Raw genomic sequence first — 27,088 nt, 5'->3', positions numbered from 1 at the left:
TAGGGGGATGACTACCAAGGTAGCCCAGGAGGGGTGGTGGAAGAGGGAAGGAAAATGCCATACAGCACTTTAAAAGTTTACAACTTTAAAATTTATTGAATGCCAGCCTTCTGTTTTTTGGGCAATCCTCTGTGGTGGAGTGGCTCGTTGGCCGGAGGCCCTCCCACGGCGTTCTTGGGCGTCTGGGTGAGGAGGCTATGGAACTTGGGGAGGAGGGCGGTTGGTTACACAGGGGCTGTAGTGGCAGTCTGTGCTCCAGCTGCCTTTGCTGCAGCTCAACCATACACTGGAGCATACTGGTTTGATCCTCCAGCAGCCTCAGCATTGAATCCTGCCTCCTCTCATCACGCTGCCGCCACATTTGAGCTTCAGCCCTGTCTTCAGCCCGCCACTTACTCTCTTCAGCCCGCCATCTCTCCTCCCGGTCATTTTGTGCTTTCCTGCACTCTGACATTATTTGCCTCCACGCATTCGTCTGTGCTCTGTCAGTGTGGGAGGACAGCATGAACTCAGAGAACATTTCATCACGAGTGCGTTTTTTTTTCTTTCTAATCTTCACTAGCCTCTGGGAAGGAGAAGATCCTGTGGTCATTGAAACACATGCAGCTGGTGGAGAAAAAAAAAGGGACAGTGGTATTTAAAAAGACACATTTTATAAAACACTGGCTACACTCTTTCAGGGTAAACCTTGCTGTTAACATTACATACATAGCACATGTGCTTTCGTTACAAGGTCGCATTTTGCCTCCCCCCACCACGTGCTACCCCCTCAACCCTCCCCCCTCCCCGTGGCTAACAGCGGGGAACATTTCTGCTCAACCACAGGCAAACAGCCCAGCAGGAACGGGCACCTCTGAGTGTCCCCTGAAGAAAAGCACCCTATTTCAACCAGGTGACCATGAATGATATCTCACTCTCCTGAGGATAACACAGAGAGATAAAGAACGGATGTTGTTTGAATGCCAGCAAACATACACTGCAATGCTTTGTTGTACAATGATTCCCGAGTACGTGCTACTGGCCTGGAGTGGTAAAGTGTCCTACCATGGAGGACGCAATAAGGCTGCCCTCCCCAGAAACCTTTTGCAAAGGCTTTGGGAGTACATCCAGGAGATCCGCGAATGCCAGGGCAAATACATCCTTTCACATGCTTGCTTTTAAACCATGTATAGTATTTTAAAAGGTACACTCACTGGAGGTCCCTTCTCCACCTGCCGGGTCCAGGAGGCAGGCTTGGGTGGGTTCGGGGGGTACTGGCTCCTGGTACAGGGTGAGAAACAGTTCCTGGCTGTCGGGAAAACCGGTTTCTCCGCTTGCTTGCTGTGAGCTATCTACAACCGTATCATCATCATCATCTTCTTTGCCCCCAAAACCTGCTTCTGTGTTGCCTCCATCTCCATTGAAGGAGTCAAACAACACGGCTGGGGTAGTGCTGGCTGAACCCCCTAAAATGGCATGCAGCTCATCATAGAAGTGGCATGTTTGGGGCTCTGACCCGGAGCGGCCATTCGCCTCTCTGGTTTTCTGGTAGGCTTGCCTCAGCTCCTTAAGTTTCATGCGGCACTGCTTCGGGTCCCTGTTATGGCCTCTGTCCTTCATGCCCTGGGGGATTTTGACAAAGGTTTTGGCATTTCGAAAACTGGAACGGAGTTCTGATAGCACGGATTCCTCTCTCCATACAGCGATCAGATCCCGTACCTCCCGTTCAGTCCATGCTGGAGCTCTTTTACGATTCTGGGACTCCATCATGGTCACCTCTCCTGATGAGCTCTGCATGGTCACCTCTGCTGATGAGCTCTGCATGGTCACCTGCAGCTTGCCATGCTGGCCAAACGGGAAATGAGATTCAAAAGTTCGTGGTTCTTTTCCTGTCTACCTGGCCAGTGCATCTGAGTTGAGAGTGCTGTCCAGAGCGGTCACAATGAAGCACTCTGGGATAGCTCCCGGAGGCCAATACCGTAGAATTGTGTCCACAGTACCCCAAATTCGACCCAGCAAGGCCGATTTAAGCGCTAATCCACTTGTCAGGGGTGGAGTAAGGAAATCGATTTTAAGAGCCCTTTAAGTAAAAAAAAAAAGGGCTTCATCGTGTGGACGGGTGCAGGTTTACATCCATTTAACGCTGCTAAATTCGACCTAAAGTCCTAGTGTAGACCAGGGCTAAGACATGGGAGGTAATTGTCTTGCTCCACTCGATGCTTGTGAGGCCTCAGCTGGAGTACTGTGTCCAGTTCTGGGCACCATATTTTAAGAAAGATGTGGACAAATTTTAGACAGTCCAGAAGAGAGCAACAAAAATTAAATAAGGTTTAGAAAACCTGACCTATGAGAAAAACTTTTTAAAAATGGGGCATATTAAGTTCTAAGAAAAAAAGACTGAGGCAGGGAGGAAGCTGATAAGTGTTCAAATATGTTAAGGACTGTTACAAAAAAGGAGGGTGATCAATTCTTCTCCATATCCAATTAAGGCAGGACAAGAAGTAATGAGCGTAATCTGAGCAACAGAGATTTAGGTTAGATATTAGGAAAAGCTTTCTAACTATACTGGTAGTTATACTCTGGAGTAATCTTTCAAGGAAGGTTGTGAAATCCCCATCAAGTGGAGGTTTTTAAGAACAAGTTGGACAAACACCTGTCAGGGATGGTCTAGATATACTTGGTCCTACCTCAGCACCAGGGGCTGGACTTGACTTCATAGAATCATAGAATATCAGGGTTGGAAGGGACCTCAGGAGGTCATCTAATCCAACCCCCTGCTCAAAGCAGGACCAATCCCCAACTAAATCATCCCAGTCAGGGCTTTGTCAAGCCTGACCTTAAAAACCTCAAAGGAAGGAGACTCCACCACCACCCTACGTAACGCATTCCAGTGCTTTACCACCCTCCTAGTGAAAAAGTTTTTCCTAATATCCAACCTAAACCTCCCCCACTGCAACTTGAGACCATTATTCCTTGTTCAGTCATCTCCTACCACTGAGAACAGTCTAGCTCCATCCTCTTTGGAACCCCCTTTCAGGTAGTTGAAAGCAGCTATCAAATCTCCCCCTCATTCTTCTCTTCTGCAGACTAAACAATCCCAGTTCCCTCAGCCTCTCCTCATAAGTCAACAATGTGACTTCTCAAGGCCCCTTCCAGCCCTACATTTTTATGACTCTATGATTAGTAGGTGACAGAGACAATGTTCTGAATAGTCAAAGGGGTAGGCAGTGGCATTGTAGGATTATATCTGGGAGAAAAAAATTGCATCTGCAACCCTTGCATTTCCCGTGTACATGGGTATGGCAGTAGTATAATGATGTTGTGGTGGATGACATATAGCATAGAGCACGTGCAAAACACTTGTAGTACATGATAACAGGATAGCTAGCTAACTGCAATGCCAAAATGCTCTAGTGCAGCGATGGGCAACCTGCGGAGCGCGGGCCACATGTGGCCCATCAGGGTAATCCACGAGACAGTTTTTTACATTTGCACGGCCGCCTGCAGCTCCCAGCGGCCGCAGTTCGCCATTCCCGGCCACTGGGAGCTGCGGGCAGCCGTGCAAATGTAAACAAACTGTCTGGCGGCCCGCCAGCGGATTATCCTGATGGGTTGCGTGCAGTTGCCCACCACTGCTCTAGTGTACACAAGGCCTCTTGTTCGAGAGCCAACCCCACATACCATTCTGTTTTTATGTATAAGAACACCTGTATAGTGGCAGATGACACCAAGCTGGAAAGTGTCAAAAATAAAATTTAAAATAAAAATAAAATAAATTTATTTTGACACCTTTCAGCTTGGTGTCATCTGCCACTATATAGGCTGTGCTGTAAGGCTGATTTGAGAGCAAGCAAAGCGCAGGAGAATAAAACACAACTACTGACTATACTATACCGTATAAACTTTACAGCTCGCAATATATAAAGTCATTCTGCATTTTGTAGTATGCTTAATAAGTAACTCTAAAAGTCACCATCCATTAAAATACATTCCCCCTCCTGCCCAAGGGTCATTACTGTGTAAACCAGCATTTCATTATTGAAACAAAGCACCTTACTTCCACTGGATTATCCTCGAACACCTTCTCTTTCTGTCACCAGCAATTTAAACATTATTTTTCAATTGAAAGATCACAGAGCTAACGAAAAATGTATATTGAACCAGTGTCAGTGTTCTTATACAGTCTATCTCAGATCACTTGTAAAATAGACTTTGTTTAAAGGGCTAACAAGAATGAAGTTATAAAGAGCATAAGGAAATACATACAATTTACTGGTGGGTTAAATAGATATAGATTATACTCTTTTAAAATCAGGCTCTGAGTCTTCACTCTCCAAAATCTTTCACCACTTTCTTTATTGTACCTCACTTCCCAGCCTCATTAGGCACACTACTCTGGCATACAGCTGTACCTGCTGCATCATGAGGCTCATTTTTCTATTTAAAATAGCATTAGATGATGGTGTTACATTATCCCCTCAGATGAAATGGCTTCTTTGTTGAAACCAAGACTGCAGTGGCATCATCTGGCACCATGACTTAATCACAGCTCCCTTTGCAGAAACTTCCCTAACCCCATTTGTCATTTTAAAAATCAAGGGCCCAATCCAGAACTACTTGCTCAGGAAAAACCAATATGTACTTTAATTAACTCCCATTGACTTCATTAGGAGGTCTGTCTGAGTAAGGACAGCAGGACCAGGCTATCATGCTATTTTAATTAGAGAAGGGCCTGATCTAAAACTGCAGAAACTTTTAATGGGAGCTGCTGCCTGCTTAGCCCTTTTGAAAATCAGGCCATCTATTTAGATGCCCAAATATGGATTAAGAAACCTAACATAAGGCAACCACTTTTGGAAATTTTGCCGCACAATGTACTGAACACTGAAATGAGAGAAAAACAGAGAGCACGGCAAACACACCAACCACTCGCTACATTGCAATCGTTTACACAGAGCGTTCACTGTTAGAACCTGATTTTTAAAGAGCAGTTCTACACCTAAAATGACTCTAATAAAGGCATCGTGGAGTTCCACTCTCATTATCTGTCAATGACTTCCACAGCTAATCTGCTCAATTTACGAGAAAAAAAAGAAGTTTTTTCCTGCCCTCGGGTTTTACAAACTCCACTTGCAAGTGTCTCACAGTCACACCAGGCCATTTCCTTCTCATACACCAGCACAAGAAATAAAGGTTTTGCTAGCCAAATTATGTCCACAGTGTTATCTATGCAACCCCCCTGCCTTCAGTGGGATTACACATATGTAACTAAGGCTATGTCTACACTAAGACCTTACAGCGGCACAGCTGTACCACTGCAGCTATGCCGCTGTAAAATCTCCTGTGTAGCTGCTCTGTGCCAATGGGAGAGAGGTCTCCCGTTGGCATAATTAAACCACCCTGAATGAGCAGCGGTAGTTATGTCGGTGGGAGACGGTCTCCCGCCGACATAGCGCTGTCCACACCGGCACTTTTGTTGGTGAAATTTATGTTGGTCAGAGATGGGTTTTTTTCACACCCCTGACTGACAAAAGTTTTACTGACAAAAGTGAGTGTAGACATAGCCTACGAGGAATTCAGAACATTATTCAGTTGATGCTGAATGAGGAATACAACCCAGTTCCCCTTCTCTCTGATCTGTTAGCTCTGCAGTGGTCACAAAAGTAAAGAGCAGCATTCATGGCAGTCCAGAAGGATTGTACACATTCCCTTGGGTCAGATGTGGGGAGCATGCAGTAGAGGCAGCCAGCAATTAAGGTGTGGCTTGACAAAAAGATACATTTTTAACATTACAAAATCTTCTCTGACTCCATTACTTAAAGAACAGAGCTGAACGCTGGATCCTGATCCCAGTCCTAGTTTAGCTTGGTGCCTTAATTACATATTTGGTGCTGTAACATTCCAATAGACATTTCTATAAGATCCCAAAGCTCAGCAGTGCACCCACAAGTGGGAATACGCAGAGGCTACTTTGAAGTTGATAGATTACATCTCTCTTGAGTTGATCTAATGATTATATGTTCAAGGGTATGTTTGCAATTTCTGGTCAGAGAATAGGAAGAAAATACATAAAAAAGCAGCGAGGTGAGTCCTGCGGGAAATGCCACTGAGCAACATGGCAGTTCCCTCAGCCTAGCACAGAACAGCACTCAGTTACTAATAAAAGCTACAGGGTAATGGCAAAGGGGAAGAAAAAACAGATGAAAAATGTTTTTTCTACATTTCCCAACACTCTTGTGAAAACGATCCCATAAACTGGTCCATTTTTGGAGAAAATGTTTGATCTAGTTGTACAGATGGCTTGATTGTTAATATTTGCCAGGCCTGCTCTAGTCCAAAGAGAGCAATATGTGTTTCACAGTAAGGTTGTCAGCCTCACAAGCAGTTGCTCTCATTCGTTTTTCCTTCTCAGAGTTGCCAAGTGTGTTCCAAAAACCACTTACTGAGCCTTAAAATCCGCATGTGCCACTGTTCAATTTATGTACTGTCCTTCCCAAACTGTACACAGTGCCCTTGCAATACATTTTTAAGAAACGTAATGCAGCACAGTAATGGATATCCATCCAGTTCTGTCAGATTAGTTCATGTGCATAATTTTCTAAAAAAAATGAGGAATAACCTACAGCACAGAAATAAGCCTGACATTGGGAATTACACTCCTTAAAACTAAATGTCTGTCTAATCCCCAGTGAAATCTTAACTAAATTCTCAGATTTAGCATTCAGTATTTTCAATTTAAATCTTGGAAAGAGTCTTAATGGAACAGTTGTTTGTTTTCCACATGGATAACAATGTAAAAAAACGATGCATTGCCAAATAGAAGCTCCACATGCAAAACTTGTTGCATGATTACCTTAGGTAACCAGCCTCTATTATACACTTAAGCACACCAGGCAATGAAAGTAGCATATAGGGAATGACTGTGAGATTAAAAGTAAACAGCTTCCAGTTGAAGATATTGGTAGGGATATATAAAGTCCTTTATGGCTTGGTTCACGGATACCTTAGCGATCCTTGTCCTCTTTGTGTTTTAACCCAGCAGCTCAAGTGATAACAATAATATTCCATTTGGGAGACTCAAGTTAACAGTCACTGATTGTGCTCATCCAGGGTCTGGATTAGAGTTGGTTGGGAATTTTTCTGAGACACTATTTTTCATTGAGAAAAATTGCAGATTTGTCCAAAACAAATATTTTCTCAGGAAAGGATCAGATTCATCTCAACTCAGATTCATTGGGAAGGTTTTTTATTTTTATTTCCATGATGGAGGGAAAAAAGAGAAAGAGACACTCTCCTCTCACTGTGGTGAGAGACCACAGTTCACATGCTTGCTTGTTTGATTTAGAATAGGGACTTGAATATACATCTCAGGCAGCTGCCCTAACCACGAGCCTATTGGCTATCTGAGGGTACCCTGCATGTGTGTGTTTTTGTGCGCTCTCTCTCTCTCTCTCTCTCTGTCATTTTGTGGAAAATATTGAAAGGTCTCAGGTTTACCCCAATATGGAATGGAAATATTTAATAATATAATAAATATTAATACTTTAAGTCTTGAAAATATCTGTGGGATGGGAGAACCATTTCCCAACCAGCACTAGTCAGGATGTTTCCAGTGGTGGGTCCTTGCCTCTGGAATTTACTCTCCAGCTTAGTCTGACAAAGCCTGATTTTGATTACCCTCCGTACACATTGTGAAACTTACACATTTGCCCAGGCTTCTTCAGTAGAGGTTGGCTGAGTGAGTTAGGACAAGGCAGTCAAATATTAGAGAATGTTTTAATGCTGATTTGGGTCAATTTTTTTCCCTATTCATTTTTAAAGACATGTGCATTTTATCATCTGAAATACATAAAATTTCATTAAAAGCGGCAAAGAGTCCGTTGGCACCTTATAGACTAACAGACGCATTGGAGCATAAGCTTTCGTGGGTGAATACCCACTTTCTCGGATGCATGTTGTGGAAATTTCCAGAGGCAGGTATAAATATGCAAGCAAGAATCAGGCTAGGGATAACAAGATTAGTTCAATCAGGGAGGATGAGGCCCTCTTCTAGCAGTTGAGGTGTGAACACCAAGGGAGGAGAAATGGTTTTTGTAGCTGGCGAGCCATTCACCATCTTTGTTTAATCCTGAGCTGATGGTGTCAAATTAGCAAATGAACTGAAGCTCAGCAGTTTCTCTCTGAAGTCTGGTCCTGAAGTTGTTTTGCTGCAGGATGGCCACCTTTAAATCTGCTATTGTGTGTCCAGGGAGGTTGAAGTGTTCTCCTACAGGTCTTTGTATATTGCCATTCGTAATATCTGATTTGTGTCCATTTATCCTTTTATGTAGGGACTGTCCAGTTTGGCCAATGTACATAGCAGAGGGGCACTGCTAGCACATGATGGCGTATATTACTTTGGTGGACGTGCAGGTGAATGAACCGGTGGTGGTGCGGCTGATCTGATTAGCTCCTGTGATGGTGTCGCTGGTGTAGATATGTGGGCAGAGTTGGCATCGAGGTTTGTTGCATGGATTGGTTCCTGAGTTAGAGTTACTATGGTGCGGTGTGTAGTTGCTGGTGAGAATATGCTTCAGGTTGGCAGGTTGCCTGTGGGCGAGGACTTCAAAGAGAAACACCATCAGCTCAGGATTAAATTTGACACCATCAGTTTAGGATTAAACAAAGACTGTGAATGGCTAGCCAACTACAAAAGCAGTTTCTCCTCCCTTGGTGTTCACACCTCAACTGCTAGAAGAGGGCCTCATCCTCCCTGATTGAACTAACCTCGTTATCCCTAGTCTGATTCTTGCTTGCATATTTATACCTGCCTCTGGAAATTTCCACTACATGCATCCGACAAAGTGGGTATTCACCCATGAAAGCTTATGCTCCAATACGTCTGTTAGTCTATAAGGTGCCACAGGACTCTTTGCCGCTTTTACAGATCCAGACTAACACGGCTACCCCTATGATATAAAATTTCATTGTTATTTTGCAATGATGCCCCCTTGCAATGACATAAAACTAACTTCAAAGACTCCTTTCTTAGCAGGGTGAACTGTAAGCCAAAATTAGAAAATCTCAATATAAAATACAGGTCTGGAAAAGTGTATGGAAAAGTTTTTTAAAAAATAAACGATGGGAAAGATGCAAGAAAAATTGGACATCATTTTGTTTCATCTAGAGGCCACGTTTCTGACTAAACAAAACTGAGGACCAGATTGTCCTGTCTGCTAAGGCCATTTCGTGCTGCATAAGCATACCAGAGCTGGATACACTGCTGGCAGATATCTTGCCACTTTGATGCTTCTTGCACAAGCTGCCCCGAGTGTAATGTTGCATGGAGAGAATGTTGCATTCCAGGCACAGGGCTTGGGAAGGACAGGGAGTGGGCATTGGATCTTGAGGTAATATATGGGATAGATTTTGAGCTGCTCTGTAAGAACTTATTAATATTATATGTCCCATCTGTTTGTTATCGTGTTTCTTATATGAACAGAAGGGGTTAATTCAAGCAAAGGTTGGCTCTACCCACACACTAGCTTCAGATAGCCACCCATTTACCACTCGTGTGGGACAATACTAGACCCATTTTCTTTGATGTCCTACCTCTAACCCCCTACTGAACTCAATGGACCAGTTTGTCTAGCTAAGATCAGAGGGGAACACAGGAGAACCAAAAAGCCCTGGAAATAAGACAAAGGGGTTTGGGGAGATAAAAGCAGTATTCGTAAGGACGGGAGAGGGTGATGACTTGGAGTTGCTCATGAGAAGTGGTTCCCAAAGACACACACCCCAGAGGCCAAGAGTTTGGAGTAAAGAGAGACCTGCCTAAGTCTCTGCCAAAGGAAGGTAAGCCTGTAAGTAACACAGACATCAGTACAGGCCTTTTGTTGTTTTAAAATCCTCTATTTTCTCTTAGGCTTTGCAATCTTCCTACTGTTAAATTTAAAGAAAGATTTTAAGAAAGCTGTCTGGTCACTGCATTAGTCACTGGTCACAGCTCCTGTAGGGAAGACTTGCACTGCTGACCACAGGCCTGCTGATTAATCAAGGCTGGTGCTCAGGGGGCTGCAGCCTATGGTCCTATCTAAGATTGGGAGAAAAGCTAGGGCACAAGGCCTAACATTACAGTACACTCAGAGGGACCGGTACGGAAGGGTTTAAGGTGCAGCTAGCCCTGGCACCCTGACACTTTATGCTAGTAGCATAAGTAAGTGCTGTCCCATGCATTGCTAATTTGCACTAGCATTGGGCCTCTCTGAGTGGGGACCTGCACCCCCACCCACACCCTCTCTACTCCATCCAAACAGAGATAAGATGAAGTGGAGAAATCAATCAGTTGTAGCCTTACTCCTTAACGCACGATGGTTTCTGTTCCTTTCAAAAATAAATACATGTAATTATTAATTCTATAATCCTACCTTGTGTGATTATGGATATTCTCATTAGCCATAAAAATGTCTAATCCATTTTTAAAAATCCTGCTGGACTCTTGACCTCACTGATATTTTATCAGGCCAATTTGTATTCTGAAAAAGGGTTGTGGGTGGTCTACACAACTGAAAATAAGGCCTCTTATTTGAGTACCTGAGTATGGATTTAGGTGCTTAAGTCATAGAATCACAGAAATGTAGGACTGGAAGGGACCTCAAGAGGCCGTTGTAGTCCATCCCACCACACCGAGGCAGGATTAAGTATACCTACCATCCCTGACAGATGTTTGTTAATGCTGTCCTTAAAAACCTTCAGTGATGGGGATTCCACAACCTCCTTAGGTAACCTGTTCCAGCACTTAACTATTCTTATAGTTAGAAAGCTTTTCTTAATATGTAACCTAAATCTCCCTTCCTCCAAACTGAACTGATTACTTCTTGTCCTACACCCAGCAGACATGGACAACAACTGATCACTGACCTCTTTTACATATTTGAAGTCTTCAAGTTTGAAAATTTGTGCCACAATACGCATCATCCACTTTCTCTACTCCTCTTTGATCTCAACTTTATCTTTCTTAATTGAAGCAACCAGAACTGGACAGTTATAATTGTTACAATTTATGTACTGATTTTCTATCCCTCTCCTGATGCGCATAAATATACTACTTGTTTGTATAACTGCATTTTGCTTGCTTATCTGACTACTTTTGTAACTACATCACAGACGGCAGATACCCTCATTAAGCTAATTGAAATAACTCCTAAGTACCTTTCCTCAAAAGTTCCCAGAGCCCAGTGTATGAGAGGAGATTTTTAAACAGATTTTTTTCTATAAAGCCTGTTTTTGCTAGTGTATATTATTCTGTTGCACTTATCCAAGAGAAATTTCATCTGCCGTTGTGCTCCTTAATCCCTCAATGTATTTAAATCCTTCCTAGTTCTTCCTAACAGCCACCTCTTCCTCTCTATTGACCTCTCTACATTTGGAAAAGCAGCAGTTCATAATGATTCATCGTCTCTTACACTCATCCAGATCTTAATCCAATGCAACGCTGTGCCCCTTACTCTGTGACTTATTTTCCTTAATAGTCATTATGAAGAGCATCCCATTCATCTCCTGTTGTATTTGAGGTTACTAGTACAATCTGCAGCTTTGCTTCAAAAACAGCTTCTCTCTGTGGAGGGCCTCCTGTAGCTCATGAGGAGGGAGTCCCATTCCGATGGACCTTTGGACTTGGACTCGGTCCTGTTGAAGAAGATTGTCCTGTAACAGGGAATCAGTGGCTGGGGCACAGAGGTAGGTGTAGGGTAAGGGGCTGGTAATAGCTGTAGCTGGAAGCCAGGGTAGGAGACAGGGCTGGAAAGTTAGGGAGGCAGCATTAGAAAATGGCAGTGGATCTGGGCAATTCCACTGGCATTTCTTTTTGGAGCTAAATTAAGTGAGTGAGGAATAAGGGGAACTCTTCTTTCTATAAGCAGAAAAATTTGAAAAATGGCCTATCCTTGAGATCCTATGAGACGGGGAGTGTGTGAATTTCAGAGTTTGTGGTGACAATGGTTCTGTAGCTACAGGGAGGCAGAAACATAATCAGATTCTCACAGAAACATTTTTAAAAAGACAGTTTAAAAATGTTTCCTCTGCAAAAGCTACTACTACTAATTGTCATCTGCAAAGGCTGCTTGAATCTTGACTTATGTGAAAATCTCAATGCAACCTGAACTATGGAGTAGTTACTGATACCTCCATAATAAACTATGTCTACATTGACTCCAGCTCCCCACTTTTTTGCATGCATCACAGATATATAATGTGCATGTGCATCTGTGTGCACTTTGTGGGGTAGCTATCCACCCATCCAAGATAGTTACATGGTCCCCATTACCGTAGTATTTCAGCACCTCATAGTCTGTAATGTATTTATCCTCACAACACTTCTGCTATGTAGAGAAGTAGTATGGTCCCCATTTTAGAAGATGTGGAACTGAGTCATAGAGAGACTAAGGGCTGGTCTATACTAGAAAATTATGTTAGCTTAACTATGTCACTCAGGGGTGTGAAAAAATTCACGCCCCTGAATAGCATAATTAACCCAAGCTAACCCCTGGTGTAGCCAGTGCTTGGTTGATGGAAAAATTCTTCCATCTACCTAGCTACTGCCTCTCGGGGAGGTGGATTACCTACACCGAGAGGAGAACCCTTACCATTGGCATAGATAGCATCTACCCTGATGCACTACAGCAGCAGCGCTGTAGTGTTTTAAGTGTAGACGTAAATCCAAGAGTTCAAAGTCACATAAAGTCTATGGTGGAGCAGTGACTATCGGGTATGGTGATTTCAGTCAAGGTAATTCACAGTGTTGACATGAAATGAAATTTGAGCCTAAGCCAAGACAGTCCTGACAGAAAATGATTTTATTTTATCTTTCTCATTGATATTCCTATGAATAATCAGAAAATAGTTTGTACTGAATTAGAAGAGAGCAAAATTTTTCATCCAAAACATTTTTCAGCAAAAAATGCATATTCAGCTACACCAAAACATTGTGTGAATTCATTTCAGTTTCATCAAATTGTTCATGTAGAAGACCCCCCAAAAATTCTGAAAAAGTCAAAAATATTTAATTTCAACATTTTTAAATGAAACTTTGAGATTTTTCAGTTGAAAATGACTTTTGGGGTCAAACAAAATGTTTCACTGGACCAGAAATTATTTTTTCTACTTTTGATTAACCAAAAATTTCATTTTTTATTTAACCTGAAACTATCCCCCCCTCCCTCCCCCATTTCTTCAGACTTACCAGTGAACTGAAATATCAGTTATTCACCCAGCTTCCAGTTGGAATGTCTGGACACACAAGCAACAGGTTCATGGTGCCATGACACTCCTTCCTCACCTTTCTTAGTTTAGGTTAGCCTTTCTGTGATGACTCAGTGTAGCTTCCTTGCACTTAGTTTCCCGTCTCTTAAAACACTCAGCTTGATACCCATAAAAAAATCAAACCAGGAATATAATTCAGGTTAGAAATGTTAAGAGACCCTTATATGATTTGTACACCACTTTGGTTAAACTATGATACATTTTAATATTTAGAGCAAAAAAGCCACATGACTCACATTTAATCTGATTTGTGCAGGTGTGTGGTAACTGAGTCATATCTGGGTATGGCTCTTCTATGAAAATCTTATGGGAACTGCCTAATATCACAACAATCCTAGAAATAATAATTTTAAAAACACTTCAACTTACCTTATCTAGCTACAGTTTTCTCCATTCTTGTTTCCTCTCACACTTTATTAGGATATTGAACATTCTTAAACATTCTTCTGTTTCGACATTACAGCAAATCTCCACTTTGCACATTTTCTGTTCCCTCCCTTCCCATCACCAGTAGGTGTGAAATTTAAACCTGTTAATTCAGACAGATTCAAGTCCAGACCAATTTATAACACAGATGACACTTTGCAAAAAACAATTTCAGTGGTCAGACTATGAAGGTCAATGGAGATTACTATATCATGGAAAGGTTACAGTAATGCAGAAGTGGAGAAGGATAAGCTCTCCAGAGTTATTATGGAAATGTAACACCAAACCAGCCTGTACTTGTGGTATATTCACTTCAGACATATGCTAGTACCATCTACCATAATGGTATGGTTAACAAAAGAAAGGGGAGGAGGGAACCCACACTTGCACTTTGTCATTGGCAGAAACATGTTTTCTGGAATTGGGAATACCCTAAACACAATCATCCATCTCTGGTATAATTGTGGCAATTAGAGTGTGCCTTGCTTGTGACAGGGAATTTAAGTGGTCACATAAAAAAGAGGTGGGGGGAACAGTACCAAGTCCACCTGAAAAAAGAATACTTGACCACTATCATCTAAGGAAAGAATGAACTAAAGAAACATAAAAATTTGACTCATCAGGTAACTCTCGAGAAGCTGTTGAATTACGCAAAATGATGTTATTTTTAAGACTTAGTCCCTCATCTCACATCTCACATCTCCAGGCAAAATTCCTCTGAGCCACGTCCACTGGCTCCCTGGACGCCTTCAAGGAGCAGTGGGTGCTGTACGGGTTCTCTGCTCAGTGGTCCTCTCTGGTTCCCTGCTTTGACTCTGTAACCCTCACTCCTGTCCCTGTTATTTCATTTGTTGTCTCCCATATTCAATTGAGACCTAGGTTTGTTAGCTCCTCCCTTTAGGCTGGGGAGAGGGACCATTAGATGTGCGTTACCAGAACCTCAATAGGTACACAGAGTAGTAGGAAGTTTGTTATCTTATTGCTGTACATAGATTCTGTTAATAATAAAGGGTTTACCTTGACCCCTTTGAGTTAGTATGAGTAAGATACTACATGGTATCAGGACTGGAAGGCAGAGCATCCTGGAAGGCCCAGTGACAGGAAACACTGAAATGGCTTTTACAGACACTGCAATTTCAAGAAACTCTCCACTGGCACTGAGAATCAGGGGAAATGCTGAATATGGCTGGAAAAGGTTCATACAATAATTTATACTGTATATGAAAGCCACAGGGGCATATAACTGGAGGACGAGCACAGAAGCTCTAGTTGTATATAATGCATCTTGGTCTTGTTAAGAGGACGTCTGCCAGAGAGAGAAAGAAACACAACACATAACCAGATATGAAAGATGTATTCACAGGAAATGGGTGCCTCCCAGTAACATATAAAATATCGTTAAGAGAAGATGCAGAACTGATGGTACCTGCCACACGAAAAGTTCCACAAGCCTTAAGAAAGAGGCTAGAAGCAGTGCTGAAAAACATGACGGCAAATGGTTTAGAGCAGGGGTAGGCAACCTATGGCATGAATGCCAAAGGCGGCACCAGAGCTGATTTTCAGTGGCACTCACACTGCTCGGGTCCTGCCCACCGGTCCGGGGGGCTCTGCATTTTAATTTAATTTTAAATGAAGCTTCTTAAACATTTTAAAAACCTTATTTACTTTACATACAACATAGTTATATATTATAGACTGATAGAAAGAGATCTTCTAAAAACGTTAAAATGTATTACTGGCATGCAAAACCTTAAATTAGAGTGAATAAATGAAGACTCAGCACACCTCTTCTGAAAGGTTGCCAACCCCTAGTTTAGAGAATAAAAGAACCAACCAGTGGGGATCACTGCTTAGTAAGGAAGGGGACTATGGCTGTGTATGAACCTTAAGGAACTGAACAAAAACATAACAAGAGAACACTTCCACTTGTCCACAAGAAGTGACCTACTGTCCGAGACGGTAGGAGCCAAATTTTTATGCAAATCAGATGCATTAGCAGGCTTTTGACAGATTCTCTTTGGACACAGACCCCTAAGATCTGCACTTTCAACACAACATTTGACAGATACTGCTTCCTAAGACTGCCTTTTGGAATATATTCAGCTCCAAAAGTGTATCACTGCACAATGAGCCAGACGATAGTAGGAGGTGTGAAAGTGTACATTGATGTGTGACAGAGTGTACAAACCACACCCTGGTGAAGAGAGGGTTAAGGAGTTGCTCTGGACAAAGGAGGCCTTGCCCAACCACTCCTGCTGGGCTTGCTCACACTGGAGGCAGAGCACAAAACAGAGGAGCTCAGCTCAGTCTGGGCAGACAGAGCAGGAGAGCAGTTGCAGCCTCCTCCAGAGAAGCTGCCGAGGCTCCAATCTGCTGGGACCAAGCCTTACGTGCAAACCGACACAGGCCCTTCAGCCATGGAGGCTGATGACAGTGAGCTGCCGTTCACAGGGGCAGAGTGGCCTGAGAAAACTCCAAGGGGAATCCCAAGGCAGACCAGTGGCACCAGTAGGGGAACCGAAGCTGGGGTAGGAAGTGGCCCAGGGAGCAGACACCAGGGTACCTGCCCCCTAGGCAGTACATTTTGAATTACTGTTTCTTTGGGCCCTGGCTTGGAACCCGGTGGAGCAAAGAGAGCTGGGCACTCCGGCCACTGACTCTTGCCATTGGGTAACAGAACCACTACTCCAGCTGCTAGGCAAAGAATCCATTGACTCTTGCCATTGAGCGACTGAGCCAACAGCTACAGCCATTAGGCAAAATGGTTATTGCTTCTTGCCATTGGGAGACAGAGCCATTGACTTCAGCCACTAGGCAAAGCAGTCACTGATTCTTGCCACTGGACTATAGAGACCAGAATATCTCCACTAGGTGGTACTGCCAGCCTTAGGCTCAAGCCCCCACTATCCCCACTGAACATCAGAAATGACTAAGGAGAGTACTGGAAATTGTGAGACTGTATAACCTTAAACTGAGTAAGGCCAAATCTCAATTTCAAGCAATGGAAATAACATACTTGTGAGAGAGACTGACACCAAAGGGAATCTTTCCTGATGAATCGAAGATTTAGGCAATACTGAACATGCGGAAATCTGAACATAAAAAGGGAATTCAAGGGCTGATAGGCATGATGAATTATGTCAGCAAATTCATACCTAACTATACAGCTCACACAACTCACCTAAGACATCGCCTCCACAAGGTCACGGAATGGGCCTGAATACCAGAGCATAAAAGAGAGTTCAATGGACTTAAAGCACATTCTGACATCAGCTCCAGTGCTGCAATTTTTTGACCCACTTAAAGATATCAAACTCTTCACAGATGTCTCAAAAAGAGGGCTGGGAGCAGTACTAGTAAAGTGTCTTGGAACTGACTGGTTTCCAGTCTTGTATGCATATAGGGCTATGACAGCCACACAGAAGATGTATGTACAAATTGAAAAAGAGACACTAGGCCTGGTATACAGATATACAAGGTGTCACTACTTTCTCTATCTTCAGTTTCAGAGCAGAAACTGATCACAATCCACTGATCGCATTACACAAACAGGGACTCGGAGAAGCACCTCCAAGGATACAGAGTCTACTTTTGAAAATACAGAAGTAAGATGTGTCCCTGGAGTTCCAACGTGAGTGCCACTTAGTCATGGCAGACACACTCTCAAGAGCATGTGCTCCATCTGACAATACACAGCCTGATGATCTGGAACAAGCAGTAAACATACATGTCAACATGATAAAATGTCACGTACTGTATCTTCGGCATATGGGATGAACTGGACACAAAAAGAGCTAAAGAAGAAATATTGCAAGCATTAAGCAAAGGAGGGGGGAAATCAACACTTCCCACCTGCGTATTCCACTATAAAAATGAGCTTTCAGTGATTGCAGGGGTGCTTTTGAAGGGCACACAGATCATGGTTGCCACAGTGATGAGAAAGAAAATATTGGAACAAATACACAAAGGGCATCTGGGAATGACCAAATTAAAAAGAAGAGCTACAGAAGTTGTATTCTGGCCAGAGATGAATAGTGACAGAGAAGAAATGATGAGCAGGTGTGGAACATGTCAGAAATACAGAGATTCCTAGCTGAAAGATACCACACGAACTTGTAATTCCATGAGACAAAGTTGGAATTGGGAAGACATGATCACCTTGTTACAATGGACTACTTTACCAATTTCCCTAAAGTAGTGACACTTGAAGTACCACAGCAGCAACAGTTGTCAGGCGTGTTAAACCTATATTTGTATGTCACAGAATTCTAAAAACCGTAATAATTGACAATGAACCACAGTTCAAGAAAAAGGAATTCCTGAACTTTGCTTAAATGCCTGATTTTCATCGTGAGACACCTACTCCCAAATATGCTCAAATCAATGGATTAGCTGAATGTGGAGTACATAGTGGAGAACTTGCTAAAAAAATAGCAATGGATGCAAGGGAAGATCTATATTTATCACTACTCAGCTACAGAGCTGCCCACTGCAATATGGATTGTCACTTGCTGAACTCCTCTGCAACAGACATATAAATACTTGATGACCAGATATGGAACAAAAACAAAAGAACCCCAAAGGATGGCTAACAAAGGAGTCTGTGATAGTGTGAAAAAAACTGGGAAAGTATAATCGGACAAAGTATTACAATAAAGGAGCAAGTCCTCTTCCAGTTAGAAACAAAACCTCAGTGACAATTTGGCAAGATGGGCTCTGGCCTGTCAAAGCCAGAGAGATCAAAGAAGAGTCAAACTGCTCATACTCAGTGATCACAGATGAAGGCAAAATCTTACAAAAGAATTGTAGGACACTGCTCAAGATACCTGACATCTGAAAAGATTCACAAAAGGGCAACAAAAATGATTACAGGTATGGAACAGCTGCCATATGAGGAGAGATTAATAAGACTGGGACTTTTCAGCTTGGAAAAGAGATGACTAAGGGGGGGATATGATACAGGTCTATAAAATCATGACTGATGTGGAGAAAGTAAATAAGGAAGTGTTATTTACTCCTTCTCATAACACAAGAACTAGGGGTCACCAAATGAAATGAATAGGCAGCAGGTTTAAAACAAACAAAAGGAAGTATTTTTTCATAACGCACAGTCAATCTGTGGAACTCCTTGCCAGAGGATGTTGTGAAAGCCAAGACTATAACAGGGTTCAAAAAAGAACTAGATAAGTTCATGGAGGATAGGTCCATCAAAGACTATGAGCCAGGGTGGACAGGGATGGTGTTTCTAGCCTCTGTTTGCCAGAAGCTGGGAATGGGTGACAGGGGATGGATCACTTGATGATTACCTGTTCTGTTCATTCCTTCTGGGGCACCTGGCATTGGCCACTGTCAAAAAACAGGATTCTGAGCTAGATGAACCTTAGGTCTGACCCAGTATGCCTGTTCTTATGTTCTTATGTTCTTGGCAGAGAAAAGTAAAGTAAAAGCAGACACACAGATAGAAAACAGTTCGCAAACTGACCCTGTTATTGCCTATGAGAGTAAACAGTTGGTTACAGACAAGGACTTGCCTAAAGAGGTTCTGCAATGCAGCAAAGCGGGAAGATTGTTTAAATGCCCTCAGGGGCTGATCAAGACATGTTAATGTTTTGTTAGAGCAACCTAATGGACTGTTAAATATTTTATTCTATTTGTAATAGTTTTTTAGTTTTATTCAAAAGTGTTTTAGTTCAATAAAGAAATTTTAAAAGGGATCTAAAAAAGGGAAGATGCACTATAGAGTAAGTAATTCAGGAAGTGTAAAGATACCATACTTCCTCTACATTCTAGATGCAGACTTTGGTTTCCTGTGACTATGATGCACTTCCTGCTGGGACAGAAAGAAAGAAAGAAAGAAAGAAAGAAAGAAAGAAAGAAAGAAAGAAAGAAAGAAAGAAAGAAAGAAAGAAAGAAAGAAACCCAGGACAGGGCAGTTGCAGGCTGCAGCTACCCAGAGTACTAGGAAGTTTTGTTACCTCATTTCTGTACATAGTTTCTGTTCATAATAAAGGATTTATCTTGAGTCTGCTCATCAGTAAGATAGTACAGAATTGAGGTATATTGCTGAAGCAGTGTAGGGAAGCCTGCATTGTAACGGACTGTACTGTACTTACAGGACTTCAGAGCTTTAGGATTCACCTTCCAGGATCTCTCCTGAGCACTAAATACACTACTTTTTTGTAATGAACTGTACTGTCATTGCCATTAAAAATAGCAATGTTTACCAAAATTTACTACACAGTGTTAGGAGATACTGCAGTAGTTCAATTTTAATTATTGACACTGTATACAAAAATAAAGCATAAATCTCACAGACTAATCCCAGACTCTAATTCAGAGATGTCCAAAGTGCAACCCAAAGGTTAAATGAGGCCCACAGACCCCTTCCCCAGTACACCATACTGTACTATGTTATGATTATGTATGTAAACAGGGTCTGAAAGAGTTCTCCCCTGACATCTAGTGATGAATTATGGGGAAAGACCTCAGGAGCAGACTGTATGTGCATAGACAGACCTACTCTGTCTCGGGTATCAGCAGACAGACCTGTGTTGCCAAAGTGATCAGTTTTGGCTGTTTAGGGTTAAAATTCACTTTGATATTAAAGGTAAGGGTAATGAAATGTTGTAATCCTTATTATATAAGCAAAGAATGGCAGGACTGTACTTAACATGTCCTGATTGAGGAGGGGCACCCTAAATGTTAATCTCACTTGCTAAACAGGGGGTAGGGATGCCAAATCCAAGTTAAAGTCAGAGAGGGTTGGGACAAGTGTTCCTACCTGGTGATGTAGACCTGTTTAAAGGGTCCCAGAAGCCATTTGCTCCTTCCATCCCTCCCCGTCTCCAGTGTTTAACAACATAGCTGCCTAGATTCATTTGAGAGTCCTGGTTCTTCCCCAGTTACCATTAGAGCTGAACTCATTGATAAGCTAAACTAAGAGGGCTGAACCTTAGACCTGGTAGACAGTGTTGTGGTGAAAAGACAATGTAAAATAGGCAGCAGCAGAGAGGTTCCTCACTACCCAGTGAAATCACTAAAGAGTTGAAATCACTGAGAATTGTCCTCTCTGGTAGAACCTCAGAACACAGCACTGCAGCGAAAGGTAGCAGTTAAGGTTGAAGCTCTGAGCAACAGCAGTGATGACAGCAATGACAGCGACAAGCAGTGGCAGAGACAGCAGAAACACAGGTGAGCAAAAGCACAGGCATCACTCAACCAGCCTCTCCCCTTTGGGGCAGGAGGCAAATCCACCCAATTGCATCCCTGGACTCTGGGGACGTTGCTGACCTCAGATAACAAACTGGAGCGGAGAGTGGAGGGAAAGGGAGCGGCATGTTAAAGAGACATTTGTCCCTGGGATGTTCATACCACAAGGTGGGAAATCGAGAAAAAGGCCACTTCCTAAGATACTGTGGGGTGGGTGTTTCACTTATTGGTTTTGTACTTTCAAGTCATTGTTGCAGTGTTTTCCCAAATTAATGCTGGGTTACCTCTCCCTTTGATTAAGAGCTTTCTTTTGTTACACAGACTCAGTCATTGTGAGTGGGGAAGCACTGGCTCTTAGTGGAGGCAAGGGGAGGTGTTTAGTTTTTCCAGATTACTGGGTGGGGGCTTTGTCTTGTTAAGAGGAACCTCTTGATATTGGACCTAGCATCACCTGGCAGAAGGGTTACATGCAGTACACATATCATTCACATATGACTGTTGATTACCTACACACTTCTTTAATAACTCTGTGCTTTTTTGCCTCTAGGTTCTGGGGATGGGTTGTGGTTTTTCAGTATGGTAAGTGGATATCCATCATGGTGGTCTTCTGATGATGAATAGATGAAATCTATTCTCAGAGTAACCTTGTGCAATCTTCCAGAATCATACTCCAAATAAAAAATGGGGCAAATGACACCTAAAGCCTGGCTTAGTAATAAAGGCTGTGAAGCACACAGAATTATTAAGGCCAGTCTGTAGAAGAGTTGAGATTTGAACTCCTGGACAAATATTTTCAAAAATGGATGTTCAAAGTTAGCATCCTAACTCCATACATCCAAACCTGTACAAAGCCTGATAATTCAAACTACTGAGCATCCAGCAGCTTGCAATCACTCAAACTGAAGCGGCTGAGTTGCGCTGGGTGGGAAACTATTTCTTGTCTTGTAAACTTTTTAAGATTTCAGAATTTGTCCTATTTTATATCAGGATGGAACTGAGACCCTTTGAAGTTTTTTGTAAAAAAAAACAGAGAGAAAGACCACACCTCCCTTTGCCAGAATAGCCATTAGCTCAGTGGTTAGGGCACACTCCTGGGATATAGGAGACCTAGGTTCAAAGTCCTTACTCAGCTGTTTTTCCCAAATTATTGATTATTCTTGGGTGGCTCTCTGATTTTGACCAGAAATTCCATCGGGGACCTAAAGAAAGTTTTGTCAAAACTGGTATGTTCTCATGAAAAGTTTTAATTTTGACAATCCAGCATTTTCCAATGGAAAACTATTTTGTTAAAAATTTCCCAACCAGCCCTGATGCTGAATGCCTAAAAATGGATTTGGGAGCCTAACTTTAGGCACCCATTTAAAAGAATGTTGGTCATGGTCTCCTAGTCTCCAACCCAGTGCACGCTCCCACAGGCTAAAAGGTATGTAGATGTGAGAGAGCTTTCGTTCTCCTTCTCACGGGACTATATGTGAAAATGCACTTTATTTTGGCATTTTTATTGTCTGTTAAGAAGAATTTTTCCATTTTTGAACAGAAGGGAAAAAAAGAGGCGGGGTTAATGGCACTCTCAAAAGCAAAATCATTTTTTATCCTTAATTTTGGAGTCCCTATCAATGCATCCATGTCATAATATGAGAAACTTTTATAATTATAACACCAAAGTTAAAAACATATAAAATAACATCCTTTAAATTATTTTTCTTCTTGTAAATTTGCCATAGACTAGACCTACAATTAGCAGAAAGAGTTAACACTTCCAGGAAGGACAAATCCCATATAAAAAAGCATTTACAGAAGTAGTTCCAATTTTTTTTAAAGGGGACAAACAGTAAATAAAGGAAATAACCCATTTTGATTGGTTTCTCACCATAATAAAGTGCTGAAGCAGCACCCAAGAGGATTTTCTAGACAATTGCCTACACAGACTGTCAATTTGTTCCTAAGATTAGCCCAGATGGATAGTACGGTTTATATAGATTGTACTGCTCTCAGCATCTGAAAGGTCACTAGACGAAACAGCAGGAGTGACCTATTGTTCTTGCTAGTGACAACCAGGCTGCCATTATGACAAGTCTTTAAACTATCACAAATCTTTTCTTTAAGAATTACATGGAAATATTATCTCTGCTTTGTGGCGCAATTAAAAGCTGTCATCTGAGGAGTTCAATGCCACAGTCTTAAATATCTCCTTGGGTCACACTTGCAAAGCCAAGGAAGCCTGAGAATCTAATAGTGAATGAATCACCTCTGACATCTGTCAACTATACCACTGAGTGCAATCTTTTCAGTTGCATTTTGAGATCAGAATGTAAAAAAACTCAAGCTGACATCCCCAGTTTATAAATATGTAGGACTTTTTCGTTTTTTGCCAGCTGACTACTGGTTTCAGCTGTAAATATGAAGCTTCATCATTACAAAACAGTTTGGCTAATAAAAAAACCTGACATATTAAGAACGGCAACGTATAGCTTTATGTGGGAGAAAAAGGAAAAACTATATAATATACAGAGAATAATATTCTAAACTTAGGCACTACATCTGACATTGCATTTCACCTGTCCATTTACTGTGTATAAATCATTACTGGGTTAAATAAATTAAACCTTAATATTAGCTTTGTAACCTTGAATGTCCTAACTGAAAAGTATTCAGGGAAGCTGCCGCATGTTGTACATTGCTCCAAAACGCATGCATATTAGAAATAGGCTTTAAATTTCAACCCTGCTCTTAAACCCTATTATATTTTTTACCGTGTCTTAATGTTTAAATGTTTCAGAGTTCAATGGAAACTTTAAAACAAAAATAAAACATGCATGCATACAAAGGACAATGGGTAAAATGTACAACAGATTTTCTGAACTTGTATGGAATCCTATAATTTTTCCACTTGTATTACAGATAAGCATGTAGATTAAATATTTTTCTAGCTATAGTGCCAATGTCTCCCTCTCTCTAGGTATGAATATATGCCAACATAACACATACTTATAGCTATATCCCATTGTAGAGGATATTGTTCCATTTTCAAAACATGGCAATGGTGTTTGTTACTACTAGTTCATTACAAACAATCATTCCAAGAGTTACACTAGGAGAACTTAATACCATAGCAAAGGTACTAAAGATATGAAAAGAGGACAGTTGTTGAAATGCATCATTTTTTAAATGTATCCCCACTTCCCAGCAGAAATAGTTAACGACCACTCCTTACCTGCCTAACCCCCAAAAGCAAAAAATCTAATGCACCAAAATTCAAGAAAAACAACTCTGTTCAAACCCTTAGCTAAACGGTCCTTGAGCTTCTCTGTCAGATACTGTCCAATTGCTCTGTAGGGCCCTGTGTACACTAGGAAAATAACAGATTGCTGGCAGTGGTTGTCAGCAATGGGTCCCCTCCTGGCCCTTCCTCAATTGTTGTAGACAATGGTTTAACTGCTCATATGGAGGGGATAAACCCATTTTCAGTACCATTACAGAAGTCTCAGTTACACTTTCTATAATGGTGCTGAACATAGATTTATCCTAGCAGTTAATCATTTTCAACACCACTTGAGGGGGGCCTCTAACAAAACACAAACTTTTAATTCAAGAAATAAGTAAAAAAAAAAAAGAAGTCTAAACTTTAAACTTCCAAATGTTTTTCCCCTCTTTAAAGCACTGTGTTTCACATGGAGGGAGGGGGGAAGTGCAGTCTTTTTGAAGTATAGTATTAAATGTCAAATTCATTAGTTACATGTCCTGAAATCATTAGGTCTTTCATTCCCAGCTAGCTTTGTTCATGATGTTTGGATTGTGTTATTTTCAGATCAAAATGGAACCACAAAGGAAATGTTGTGCTTTGTTATTGTGTTTCATTTTTCTGAAGAATGACTCAGGCATTGATATTTAGGCTACTTTGAAGTCAAATATTTAAAGCGCACATCCTTAACCATAAATACACTGACTGACATATTGTGCAGATCACGGGGACATCAGAGGACCAAGCGCAAAGTAAGTAAAGGGCCTACATATTGTATATCTTCTACACAGACAGAATGGCATCTCTACTCTCTTATATTTCCATCAAAGTACTGAGCTGGCTGCCAAAAAACTGTTTCTGATGTGTCAAAAAGTGGTACAGTAAATAGCATCTTCCTCTTTTACTTTCATTTTTCATCAGTTACAACCACTTAACATTTCCCCATTTTAAAAAATGCAATTCAAGTTTGCTACTATACTTACTCTTTCTCTGTCACAATATAGCCATATTCCTCCTCCTCAGAAGACTTCACTTCTAGCTGTAGCCCTTCTCCCATCTTTTTTTGAGGTTCTTCATAGGCACTTTCATCCCGCATCAAAGAATTCTTAATCCAGTAGTGGATCTCATTCAGCTCTTTAGAGTCAGGTTCAGATTCAGTTTTCTCCTCAGCTGCCAGTTCCCTTGAAAAAGTCTCACTCTTTACATTTTCAACACCAACCTTCATTTCTTCTTCTGAGGAAGAAGAAGAATCTGAGTCTTCTGATTTCTTGGTTTCAGTCTTAAAGGACTCTTCAGAAGTAGGCTTATCTGGCAGATTTTGTGTTAATGATTTCTCATTCAAGAAGTCCATTAGTTTTAAACCCAAATTGGTCTCCTGTATTAAAAGAATGGAGCTCTTTGTAACATTAAACACATGGAGGTATGGGTCTACTTATCACGTACAACGCCTGGACCCAATCCTGCAAACCCTTACTCATGTGATTGGGACTACTAAAATAAGTGTTTGCAGGATCTGTTTATATGAAGAAAGAGTATATGTAAATATATTTACATTTTGAAAATAAAACTACAGCACAATATGAAAAGAATCTTGAAAGCTTCCACTATATTGGGAGAGGTTTTATATTGTTATAAGATTTATATGCAATGTCAGACTTAAGTGTTAACTTTAACTGTAGGACTTACATTGTTTCAAAATGAAATGTCTCTTTTCAGCTTGATAACCTTTGTTCTCTGAGACATCTTTGAACAGAATTGGGAGAATATGGCAAAAAAAGATTTCAGAAATATTTGTTTGAAAACAAAATCTCAAATTCAATATACGGTAGTATGCATAGTCCCTTATGTTTGTGTTTTGTGAATATTGATGAAAGTAAAATTTTATCCTCAAGAAAATGAGAAGTGATGCAAATTACTTTTACAAATACGTATTTGCCTGAGTGTTGGTACTGAAAATATCTGAATAGCTTTTTAGGAGATAGCACATCAGGAGCAGAAATAATACCATGTGACTTAGGTGTCCAATTACACTGCAGGAATAGTGAATTGTCTCTAGCAAATTGTTGTGGTAAGTAGTTTGTGAGCAATCCATAGGCTGTGATTTGATCATAGAACTGATGTGTCTAATGAAGTCAAATAATAAACAAATTCGTAAAATCAAGGCATATTCATGGAAAACTCAAAGAGGGGGCTATGTTCATTACATAAATTTTTGCTATATCTAGGGCTATCCCAGAGAGGGGTGCCTGGTTGCTTATAAACCCCATCTGAAGTTCTTTTGTGTAGTGCTGTATTCCATTCTGTCACCTCTCCTATTCAAAGTGTTGCTGAAAGATCTGTTTGTGGAATACCCTATTGGAGAAACAGCGAGTGCAGCACTTTGTTCTTCAGAGCAATTTTGTGTGGATGGTTGAAATTCCAGCTGACCTGGTCCACTAGTGTATTCTTCTTGCCTGGTATATGGCCAGCTGTTGGTGAGGCCTGGTTATAAACACATCATGGATGGCTTCTTGACACACTAAGGTAGATCTAGCTACAACCTGACAGTTGACATAGTACATCGCATAGAATTTCTCACTTTGGTTTGCCAAAACTCTTCTCTGAGTTAATTTTTCTACATGCAACCCAGAAAAAGAATCAAGGATACTCAAAAGGACTAGTGAATGAATTAAGTGCCCAAGTTCTGAGCCAAGGCTCACAAAAATATCCTCAAATTTGCTGCTTAGCTGAGGTCCCAAGCCTGGTGTCACAGTTTGGGGTCAATTTGTCTTTCGGATCCTGGTTTTTCTGTCCAGAAGAGGATGAGCCTTGAAAATCTCTCCTCTCATGTTCATCAGTTTGAGCAGATTTTATCCCTGCATGGGGAGGTGAAAGGGTGATGATACAGAAACCCAACTAATGGAAGTCAATTCTGAATTCTTGAGATTTAAGGTC

General features: G+C 41.4%; 1 protein-coding gene across 2 annotated transcripts in view; it reads right to left on the bottom strand.

The window, feature by feature from the left end:
- PTPRN2 (protein tyrosine phosphatase receptor type N2) overlaps positions 1–27,088 on the bottom strand; it is a 989,298-nt gene that overhangs the window by 551,963 nt on the left and 410,247 nt on the right. For both annotated transcript variants that reach the window (XM_037891071.2, XM_043541551.1), the window contains exon 9: positions 25,138–25,529. In XM_037891071.2, the coding sequence (XP_037746999.1) occupies positions 25,138–25,529 (392 nt within the window). The remainder of the gene's footprint in view (positions 1–25,137; positions 25,530–27,088) is intronic.

Source organism: Chelonia mydas, chromosome 2, assembly GCF_015237465.2.
Source record: "Chelonia mydas isolate rCheMyd1 chromosome 2, rCheMyd1.pri.v2, whole genome shotgun sequence".
Classification (NCBI taxonomy): Eukaryota; Metazoa; Chordata; order Testudines; family Cheloniidae; genus Chelonia; species Chelonia mydas.
Note: the sequence above shows the minus strand (reverse complement) of the source record. Positions and strands in the feature narration are given on the sequence as shown.